The 12,034-nt window shown below is 42.4% G+C and overlaps 1 protein-coding gene across 1 annotated transcript in view; it reads left to right on the top strand.

Annotated features, from left to right (window-relative positions):
• SNTB1 (syntrophin beta 1) overlaps positions 1 to 12,034 on the top strand; it is a 225,649-nt gene that overhangs the window by 90,117 nt on the left and 123,498 nt on the right. The window contains exon 2 of the mRNA XM_029923369.1: positions 5,143 to 5,359. Within this exon, the coding sequence (XP_029779229.1) occupies positions 5,143 to 5,359 (217 nt within the window). The remainder of the gene's footprint in view (positions 1 to 5,142; positions 5,360 to 12,034) is intronic.

Raw genomic sequence — 12,034 nt, 5'->3', positions numbered from 1 at the left:
ATTTGTCAGCCTTTGGAGAAATACAGTGGCAATTTTCTATTGCTTTCTTTATTATACCCAAAAACACGTTTCTCCATTTTCTCTCTTCTACGCATAAATACAGGAAGCCAGATTCATGAACAGAGGGGCTTCACATAGGGAGGTGTTGATGTTATCTGTCCTTTCTCAGGACAGATGTGGAAACAGTTCAGTGACTTCAGTATATCTTGTCCAGGAACAGTGATGATAATCTCTTTGTTTTCTTCTTGTTCTCCTCCACACCCCCTTGAAATTGAAAACTTGTTTTCTGGTGGTTCTAGAGATCTCTGGACTCATTTAGGGATTTTGCTGAGCTTTCCTCACAAAACTAGTGAAAAGGAAAGCGGATATCTAAGGCTCTCAGAAGAAACATAGTGTGCCTGAGGTAGAAAGCAGGATGATCCTTTCTTTCTATTTGTCTTAATTGGAAGAAGAGCCCAGGTGCTGTTCATCAAAATTAAGTCAGGTTACTCCAAGTCAGGGATTGCTGTCTTTCCTTTAGGAAAATCCTTAGCTCTGCCACATTCTGTCTACCCTTTCCTTCTGGGGCTTCAGTTAGACATACATTAGACCTTCTTGCTTCATCCTCCACAGCTCTAGTCCGTGTTTTCCATTTTTTAAAATATCTTTGTGCTACATTCTGTATAATTTCTTCTAACCTACAAATCACTCACTAATTCCTTCTTTTGATATGTCTACCTACTGAAGTTTTAATTCTGGTTTATTATTATAGTTATGTATTATATAGCAATGATTATTAGTACTGATACCACTACTACTAGATATTTCTTTTGGTTATTTTACCCACCTGTTAGGTCACTTTTTAAAAATATTCTCTGAAAGATTCTCTCAAGCTTTTCGTTCGTTTCTTTATACATGGTAAACTTATTTGTTGCTTTGTTGTCTGCCTTGGGACTGTCACTGTGTCAGTTACTTTTACTAGTTCTTGCTCATGCTACCTTGTTTCCATGTATGCAACATTTTCTTAGATTTTTTATGCTGTTCATTGCCCTTAAAAGCAACTCACAGGGACTCTCTGAAGCCTGGGATGAAATTGCCTTCCTCCAGAAAGGATTTGCCACTGATTTTGCCAGTTCCCTAGAGCCTTGTCCAGCTCCTTAAACCAGGTTTAACACAAGAACTCATGTCATCTCCTCACTTCTTCCCTTCCCCCTTTTCTAGGCTTACATTTTGTTTAAACAGGGACTTTTTTTTTTTTAAATCATCACTCATGGACAGCAGAGTCCTCAGCACATAATAAATGACTGATGGATTTTGGCTGAATGAATAAATTTTTAAGTTATCATACCTACTTTCTTAACTTAATTTCTCTGTCTTTATTTTCCACTGGTCAGTCAAAAGGATTACTGTTTTGAATATCATTTCCAGTGGGATGTCCTTTCTTCAAGATGCTGATTGCTGTGTCTTCTCTCCGTCATAAATTCCTCAACCCTGTGTTGCACAGGATGTGGTTACTTGATACATATTGGCTTCTGGGCTAAGACTTGCCATCCTCCCCGTGCTTCTGCCCCTGAGTGGATCAAGCCACATTTTCTGGGACTCCTTACACTTTCCATGGATGTTCCGAGTACAGCTCAGATTATCTCTGGCAGCAACTCCCTATGGCTCTGTAATTAGTTGGTCTACCTCTGATATCTTTTCTCTTCAGGACACCCGCTCTTCCTTTGCTCTCTCTAGCCAACCTCTGATTCTGTCATTCCTTCACTCACAGACCAAGACCACCATGGCTATCACCACTGGCTATGGAATGACGTCATTCCGCCTTTTTTGTCTAGGTGGGGTAGCCAGGTTTCATGAAAGAATGTGATCTCTGGGCAGTCAAACTCCAGCTCCATTACTTTCCAGCCACATACATGAAACTTCAATGTATTGTTGTGCCGATGTGTAAAATAATATTAGTCTTTCAAGGGATAACATATATTAGGTTCCTGGTGTCCATCAGAGTAAGAATAGTTCTACAAAACAATTCTTTCTAGTGGGATCTGAAAGGAATGGCAATTTATTTTCCTATTGCTTATGGATACATGGACACTAAAAATGTGAAAGACCCCTGGCCCATGTTTTCTCTGACCTTGGTTGTCTTAGAAATAAAGCGGTGGCTTGGAGTACCTGGGTGGTTCCGTCAGTTAAGCGTCCAACTTCTGCTCAGATCATAATCTCATGGTTCACGAGTTCAAGCCCTGCGTCGGGCTCTGTGCTGACAGCTCAGAGCCTGGAGCCTGCTTCAGATTCTGTGTCTCCTTCTCTCTCTCTGCCCCCTCCCTCACTTGTAGTCTGTCTGTCTCTCTCTCCCTCAAAGAGAAGTAAACATTTAAAAAAATGTTTAAAAATAAATAGGGTAGTGCCTTGAATGGTAATATTGGAGCTTAAGGGTTGGAAGGTATGTAAAGCATCTGGTTGCATACTTGGCACATCTTTAGGTATATAATACATGTTCCTTCTTTATTCCCCTTCAAACCAATGTCCAACATTCCTTTCCTATGGGATTACAATACAAATTGTAAATCAGAGTACATTATATAAAAGAATGATTGTTACTTCTATCTCCACTCCTAAAGTCCTGTCTTCCCTTTAAAGCCAAGTTCAAATGACATCTATTCCATGAAGCATCTCTGGAGTCTCACTTCTATAACACTCATTTCCTACTCCAGCCAGAAGGATAACAATGCAACCGAAGGAGAACCTGCAAGCCATCTGAGCTATATTTGAATTTCCTGTATATCAACAAGTATGATTCTATACAGAGCTAAGCTGTGGTCTAGCTTCTACCAAAACATTTTTAGAGATTAAAAAAAAAATTTAGTGTCTTCAAAACAAGTCTATTTATTCTAGCTTTGGACAGCTTAAATCTGTCCCCTTAAATTGTCTGCATTTGTTCTGAGGTATGTTTGTGTTCCTTTTTAAATATATTGCCCACAAATAAACAATATTCCTTAAAATACACTGTCCACAAATGCCCTTTCTTCTTGTGTAACTGCAGCGTGTGCTAACAGATTTGTGGTGACCATGGGGCCGTTTTCTCCTAACTGCACTTATATTCAGTTAAAACCCTGAAAGCGCCTTTTCAAAGATGTGCTGATATTAAAAGACATCTCCTCTGTCTTGAGTTAGTGTAGCTATTTTTGATGGCTGTGGCTGAGTGCCGCAGTACCTGCCCGTACTGCATGCATTTCAGGGTGTCTGGCCTGCTTATTAAATTGCTGTGAACCTAACTTGTCCCTGATCCGTCTAGATGCAGTCCCCTCGCGAGTTCTTCCCACGTCCTTTATTCCTGTTATCACACTCAGCTCGTTCTGCCTTGTGTGCTGTTTTTGTGCTCGCATTATGTCACTGCCTTGGGTGGGGTTCCTGAGAAGCAGAGCCTCTGTCTGGGTGATCAGGCAGCTACTCGGTAGCTTCCCAGACTTGGTGGCTTCCGTTGGCTTAACAGCTGTTGTCCAAAGCAGGTGGGCAGCTAAGAGTTGTTCTCAGCCCACACACAGCAGCTAGGAAATACGTGCTCGGGCTGGTGGAAAGGATCTGACGGCACCCAGCAGCATCCACTATAGTCACCCAGGGTTTTGAATTCTTGACTGTGGAAACTGCCTATTGTTGATTTTTGCCGTCTCTGTAAGCCTGGCCTCATGTCTTGCACAGTAAAGGCATTAGTTTGTGGACTTGAATCATCAAAGATCTGTAGTTAATTGTCCATTCCAGTCCACTGACATCTGTAGTAACGGATACTGGTGAGGAACTTCACCAATTCCCCCCTCCCCACTGGAGGAGCACAGAAGCAGACTGTGAGTGATGGAGGGAAGGATTGGAAGTGCATGTTGCGTGTTCCAAGAATCTAGTTGCCCTGTCGATTTAAAAGCTGTCTAGGACCAAATGTTTAAATTCAGAATAGGCAAACAACTTCTTTTTTTAAATATTTTTTTTTATTTTGATAGATCGAGAGCGTGAGCAAGCATGAGCAGGGAAGAGGCAGAGAGGAAGAGGGAGAATCCCAAGCAGACTCTGTGCCTTCAGTGGAGACCCCGATGCAGAACTCAAACTCATGAACCATGAGATCATGACCTGAGCCTAAATCAAGAGTCAGACCTTAACCGACTGAGGCACCCAGTCACCTTGGCAAATAACTTATTAAGACCAAGGAAACCCATCAAAGAGAAGGATGTTAATCTACTCCACTCAGCTCTTGAACTATTGTTTTTAATTTTATAAAATATATGCATATTGGCTAAACATAAAAACGGTATAAAAGAGTGATAAATGAATAGTAAAGTCTATCTCTCCGTCAGCTTGGCTTTAATTTCCACTCCCAAGAGCTAACTGCTGTTAACATTTTCTTATGTTTCTATCCAGAAATAGTTATATATATACAAGGCTACGTATTTATGATTTATATGCAAGAGATTAGAGTATATGTACTTCTTTCTACCATTTCTTAAACTAATAATAGATCTTGTAGGTCTTTCTACATCAGCACATCTATAGCAATCTCATTTTTTAAAATGACTGTGCAGCTGTCTTACAGTTTATTATTCTTCTTATGGACATTTCGGTTGGTCCTAGGTTTCAGTTCTTTTAGAAGGTATTTTTGCTCTTAGAAATTTTTTTCCATTGCAAAATAAGTATCTTTTATGTTGGGTTTTTTTTTTTTGCATATATGTGCTTAGCGATATTAAATTGAAAATCCTATTCTTGCTTCCCATGATGCCATGGGTAGAGAATGTGGCTACCAAACTCCCCACCTCTGTATCGAACAATTATGTGCCTTCGAGCCTAAGTTATGCTTTCAATTTTTCTCTGCCCATTTGTCTTTCACTCCCTTCCCCAGAATGCTGCTTATAATCAGAAAAGATAAAAGTGATCAGAGTTGAAAAAAGCTGAAAGTAATTCTCAAGTTCAGGTCATCATAATAGCGATCTAAAAACCAGTTTGGTATAGAATTTAAATAACAAGAAAACTATTTTGAGAGGCACAGAAATTGTGGATCTTGCTCAGAGTTTAAGAAGTTCCGTATTAAGACCTCATCTAATGCAAGTTTCGAAAAGCGCAATCAGACCTTCCAGAAATCCAGCCCCGCTGTACCTAAAATCTCTGTTGTCTGTTTCTTTGCAGTCAAGTACATGCGAGAAGCCACACCCTACGTGAAGAAAGGCTCCCCGGTATCGGAGATCGGCTGGGAAACGCCTCCGCCGGAGTCGCCTCGGTTAGGGGGTGGCTCCTCAGACCCCCTGTCCTCACAGGCCTTCGCCTTCCACAGAGATCGGAAAAGCATCCCCCTCAAGATGTGTTATGTCACTCGGAGTATGGCCTTGGCCGATCCGGAGAACAGGTAAGGAGGCCCGAGATCTCCTCTGGCATGCATGGCCCGAGCTGCGCCTGTGTCCTGAAAACGCTCCACGGTTTCTAAAGAGTAGCCTGAAGGGGCCCAACAGAGATAACGTTGTGTGTTCAAACCAGGCCTCCCTCATTCCCTTCCTCCAACCTTCTTCCTTTCTTTTATCCCCACGACTAATCTGTGTACTGAGCTTTGGTTCTGGAAATAGTTGAATAATTGGAGTCAAGACGCTACGTGCCTTCCCTGGGTCTACGGTTGCTAGTTTGTGTGACTTTGGGCACGTTTCTTAAACCAGTAAACTTGAGTGCTGTCATCTGTAACATGGGAATAATTGAAACAGATACCTCACTGAGTTGGAAAACTGCATGAAGTGCTGAGGGCAGGAAAACCTTCATGAATATAAGCTATAATGATATTTATCATTATTTCAAAATTTTTGTTTAAGTTTATGTATTTTTGAGAAAGGGAGACAGAGCATGAGTGGGCAAGGGGCAGAGAGAGGGACACACACAGAATCCGAAGCAGGCTCCAGGCTCTGAGCTGTCAGCATAGAACCCGACACAGGGCTTGAACTCACGAACCGTGAGATCATAACCTGAGCTGAAGTGGGATGCCTACTGAGCCACCCAGGCGCCTCGATGATAATATTCCTGATTAATGTTAGGTAGTAGTAAGTACATCAGGCTGCCCACCCCACCCCCAGGCCTCAGTATCCTCCACTGTGTACTTGGAAGTTTTGATGAGAGGATCTTTAATGCAGTTTTCTGCTCTAAACTTCTTTTTATGCTTAAGAGAGAAAAAGGGAGTGGCTTTCATCCAACGCTGGAATGTTGTTTCTCAGCGTCTGGACACAATTCTCATGCCACGCAATCCATGGCAATTATAAGGAGTCCAGGAAGACCAGCAAATGTGTGGGTCCCTGTGCCCCAGACATCTTATTTAACTCATCTGAACAGAAGACATCTGCCAGAGAGGAAAATGGGAGATATGCAGAGGAGAGGGAGAGAGCGGAGCCAGCAAATGGGGAATCTTGGTGACCTTGGCAGACACGTTCAGATGCTAAAAATAGGGGCAGCTCTACTGGCCCTTATTTGTAACATGTGTGGGACAGCTGCAGCGTACCCGAGTGGTTTGTGTTTGGCTCGCTCTGAGTTGCTGATGGGGAAGAGCCGAAGGGAATAGGGATGGGGGTGAAGTTGCCTCCTCGGCTCAGAGCTCAAAGCTTTTTTTCATTCTCTTCCTAATAAGCTCGCTCTAAGGAAGCGGCTAGCCTCTCGGCCTCCAGCAGCTGGAGGACCCACCCCGCTCCCCTGGCCCTTCCCAGGCCAGGTCTGTCTGCACAGAGCAGCGGATGTAGGAGAGAGTGGGGAGTATCAGCCAAAGCAGAGTCGGAGCAGGGAGCCTGGCAAGGAGGCAGAACTCTCCCATTCTTCCACGAGCCACTCGAATCTGTTCTGTTTTGTCCCCCTTGGTTTCTGCTGATTTTCCTGGGCCTTCAGTTGATGCCCTGGTTACTGTGAGTTTGATCTTTCCGGGTTGATTCGCTAACAAATCAGACAAATCTTTCTTCCGAGAGTCTGATGTCTGAGGTGTTAGATCTGGTGAATTCATAATTTATCGCGTGCCCATCTTACGCTGGGCATTATGCAAATTTACTTCAGACCAGAGGCTGCAAAGTGGCAGCCTCCAGGTGTACCCAGCCGGCAGATATGGTCTGTCTAGCGTGTTACAGAAATCTGAATTACTTACCACGTTGAATCACTGGGGAATTTCATGTTAAAAAGCCAGATCTCTGCTTTTCTAGAAAAATGGATAGATCTGGGGCTGTCATTAGGCCCATGGTGCTTGCGGGCAGGTTTCTAATCTGCAGGAGCCCAGGCAAGGTTTCTCCTTGTATAAGGGAATGAATTCTCCTCAGCACTCCTATTGCCACATGCTTGGGGATTCCATTAGTTACCTGCCTGGTTCTTGAAACTGTAATTCTTCTTAGTCCTCTAAACAGCCCTCTGAGTTTCTCTCCTTGTCCCCATTCTGTAGATTAAAACTGAGGCTTAATTCTTATAGAAGTCCCAAACGTTATATGGCTAGGACACTGTTTTGCTGAGCTTTGAATGCAAGCCTGTGGTGTGGGTGACAGTGTCAGTTTGCCATTACCAGAATAATGCAGAGACTAGAAAATGTGGACTACTGTAGGAGAGATTCATGCCTGGGAAGAGAGCTTAAGCAGAGGATTTCTGGGTTGTTTCCCGCTGCAGACTATACGCTATAACTTCCTCCTAAGGCATTGAATTCTATTTTAAAGACACATCAGGCCTTAGTTCAGATATTGGAAACTTCCTATGTCAAGCCAGAAGAGGGAATGGATCTTTAAACTTTTATATTAGTGGTCTTCAGTCCACCGTTGATGAGGTGGTAGGGGGAGCCTAGCCTGGCAGGTATGAGAACCACAGAGCAGGACTGAAAATGAGAATCCAGCTAAGCCAGAGGGTCCGGGAGGAGACTTCAGTCCAGATAGACCCAGAACTGCTGATAATGAGATTGACCTTTCACAATGTATACGTATATCAATTCACCATGCTATACACTTTAAATATCTTAAGATCTTGTCAATTATACCTCAGTAAAGCTGGGGGAGGTATGGGTGGAAGATTATGGCGTTAGGTGAGTCTTGATCCTGGTGGAGGAAGAAGAAAAGAAAAAGAAAACAAATAGTTAGTGGAGCTTGTGTAATGTACGAGTCAGAAATGTGGACTCTACACAACCCAAGTCTGTGCCGAACACAAGACACACCTAACATGAAGTGGTTTTAAAAGGCAAAAACAAAGAGATGGTAAAGCATACAAGGCAAGTGTAAACTAACAGCAATGATAGCAAAAAGTACCAGTTAAAAAAATTTTTAATATGTTTTTTATTTATTTTTGAGATACAGAGAGAGACAGCACGAGTTGGGGAGGGTCAGAGAGAGAGGGAGATACAGAATCCGAGGCAGGCTCCAGGCTCTGAGCTAGCTGCCAGCACAGAGCCCGATGCGGGGCTCAAACCCACGAACCGCGAGATCATGACCTGAGCCGAACCAGTCACTTAACTGACTAAGCCACCCAGGTGCCCCAAAAGTACCAGTTTTGACCTTGATATGTGACAGGGTAAAATGCAGACTGAAAGCATAAAACAAGACAAAGAACTGGTTGATGCTGCAGACCAGAGTTCACAAAGAACAGTCAACAGTTGTGAGTGCGCCCCAAATAACACAGCATTGGCCTTTGTGGAAGATGTAAGAAGAAATAGAAATGTACTAATATTAGGTCATTCAACATACTCCTCTCAGTCCAAAACAGAGCAAGTAGACAAAAGTTCAGTAAAGATTTAAAAGACCCAAACAATGTCATTAACACGGGAGATCTAGATACATCACAAACTTTGTACACTGATTATAAAGAACACACTTCCCTTTCGAATCCAGATAGAACACTGACGAAATTAACTATGGATTAGCTCACAAAAAATACAATAAATTCCATGAGGTAGGAATACTATAAACAACATTCTCTGATGATAGTGAAATCAAAGTAGAAAATGAATTGCAAAACCAAAGCACAGAAAGCCTTTCTTCTTTGATTTTTAAAAGCTGTGAAATAACTCTTGTGTCATAGGGCAAATAGAAACGGAAATTGTAGCATTTTTTAGAAAATGAAAATAACGCATATGTTAAACATAAAAGAGAAAGAAAGAGAAAGGGAGAGTCGACTATCGACCCACAATGGATACTTAGCTCTACCACTTATACATGAATTTCAGCAAGCATCTCATTCAGGCTGAATAACAACCCTTGGTACTAGGTTCTCTGATCTCTATTTCATAGACAATGAAATGTGTTTCAGAAATGAGAGCTGAAGCAAACAGTAGATCTGGGTTCCAACACAACATCCAGCTTCTTAATCACGATACCCCATTGCCCGTGACTCTAGCACCTGGCAGAACAGCTCCCCTGAACTGTAAATACAACGGCCCTGAGTCAATGGGCTCCTGGATGCTAAAACCTGAGAACTGATGACAAATGCCACAGCATCTTGGGACTAATGCCCTCGGTTGGTGACATACAGCCACTTATAGTTTGCATTAAAAACTCTAATGTCCAATTTCTCAAATAGAAAAAGCCATAAAACAGCAGGCAGGATTGCTACTCTTTCTGTAGAAAAGGTCACCCAGCAGGCACCGAATCCACAAGAATATGTCACTGCTAGTGGTTGTCAATGATTACAATACTTTTTTTTTTAAGTTCTACTTCATAAATAACTCGTTCATATTCAGCGCTTTGCTGCCATTGTCCAGGGCCACACCCCCAGACCTCCAGACTATTCGGACATATTCCCTACTGGGTGCTTTGTTTCCAGCTTGTTCCTTCCCCATTCTCTTCCATCTACCCTACATCCAGCTAGCCAAGGGAGTATGAAACACACAAAATGTATCCATTTGCTCAAGATGGCTGCCTGTCATCTTCACTGATTTCAAAACTACTCAGTGTTGCATAAAAACTTTATGAGGATCTTCCCTAAGCGTCCTGCTCTTCCCATCTCATCCTTCATGCCCCAGCCGCTCTTAAATAATTTACTTCCCTGACAACTGCCTAGTCACCTTTTAAAATTCGGTACAAGTGAGACACTGGTCCCAGTATACCCCGTGTGTAGATCTGTCCATGAAGGCAGCTTTTTTATAATGACATGAGATTTTTTTCTTATGTGCTTATTACCCTTTTCATAAAGTTATCAATACCCTGGAGGTCTGGAATATCCCATGTTGTCATTTTAATATCCCAGCTTCCTACAACACTGCTTGATACAAAGCAGGCATTCAAAAATATGTGCTAGGTATGATAAATGGCATATTCACCTGTCTGTTTTTGGTATTCTTTACCTTCTCCCAAACTTGAAGGAAAAAAAAAAACACCCACTAAATAGCCTTGGGAATAAGAGAACAAATAAAAACAATTCTATCTTGACAGGCTCAGCAAACTTAAATAAACCATAACAAACCACTAACGAAGCCTGTTACTGGGTTGAAAGCAGATGGACCCTTATGGGGAGTGAATGAAGCTTTTGTCATCGCTGTATGGCCCTGTAATAGACTCCTCTTCATGAGAAAGAAGGGCATACAACCTTTTTTAAAAACAGTGTGCATTTCTATTTACAGTGTACAAGTGAAAAGTCCACAGAAGATGCCATTGTTATTTCAAGTGAAAATGCTCCACCCAGCACCCAGTGATTCAGAGAGGTGTGATGTGGATTCGTTCTCACAAAGTGCCCTCAGTGATGGTTGCACAGTCCAGTGCCCAGGTTGCAGCCACAGAGGATCAGAAACCTGATTAGGGGGCGACACCGGGTCCATCTCCAAGGAGTGGGCTAATATTAACCCAAACAAGTGCAATTGTCAAGCCGACGTAAACACTCAAGTAGGACAATATATATGTCCTCCCATTACACATGGTCTGTATTAGAAGATAAGTATAGAAATAAGCAGAATATCAGAACACCAAGTAACAAACAATATGGACTTTCAGAGCAGCCTAAGCAATACATTCCATGTGAGGAATTCAGTTGTCACCCTGTTATCCGTACAAGAGATGCTAGCAGACCTTAAGGGGTACATTTTAGACAAGGAAGCTGGGAGCCACCCCTTCTAGGATTAGGAGAGTTTTGCCACGATGGCCATTATGTTAATTACCGCTTTACGGAGACCCCCCCCCCATCTGCTTTGGGCTGTGCATAACTGAGCGGGGCTCCCCTAAGTGGATGTCCCCCTTCCCTTCTACTTACCCAGTTTTATTCCTGATGGGGACCAGAAAAGTGGACTTCATTTTTGTTTGGCAAATTAAGTAACATTCTCATCTTAGCTCTCGCTTTGTTCTGAGTTTAGAGGATCCCAGGTACTTTAGTTGCACATTTGGAAACATAAGGTTTTTGGTGACCACCAGAAAAGAGTAATCATTTTACTAGTTGAGCCTGATTTGCTACTTTTCCCAGTGTTTGTGGACACACTAATGCTCCCTCACCCAAAGCTTATGTAGAGTTCTCAACCATACTGTTCAAACTTGGAATCCTATTGAAAAGGCCTCTCCATTAGGTCAACTAGAGTGAAGATTCATGAGGTTCTACTATCCATCCTGTCTCTATAGGAAATCCTTGCTCATGAAAAGTGCTTTTACTCTTAAGAGGCTCACAAAATGTGTACTTCCTTGGTTCTGTTTTCTCCAGTTTGGTTGGCTATACCATGGTGGCCTCATAATGGAAAATATTGCTAGCACACCACGATAGACAATGCATTTTGGAGACAAATGGGAAATGTGAACTCAATTTACAGTGGCACTATAGTAAGTGGACACAGTTTCAGTGCCTAATAACAGAGGCCCAAATTGACCACTTGCTATTATCAGTGAGTAGAACTCTGGAGTTGAGTTAGAAAATAGGAGTTTGGATCTCAGTTCTGTCACTTAGTCCTTTTCATTTTAGATTAATTACCTAATCTCTCCAATTCCCAGATTCCTTACGTATAAAACATGCTTGCTGACACTGACCACATATAACTGTTGTGAGGATTTGACGCCCCTGTAGGCACCCCTCAATTCCTGGCAGCATAGCTGTGCCATAAATGCCGCTTTCAATTAAAATATCCTAA

Source organism: Suricata suricatta, chromosome 15 (genome assembly GCF_006229205.1).
Source record: "Suricata suricatta isolate VVHF042 chromosome 15, meerkat_22Aug2017_6uvM2_HiC, whole genome shotgun sequence".
In the NCBI taxonomy this organism is placed as follows: Eukaryota; Metazoa; Chordata; class Mammalia; order Carnivora; family Herpestidae; genus Suricata; species Suricata suricatta.
This window is presented reverse-complemented; position numbering and strand designations above follow the sequence as displayed.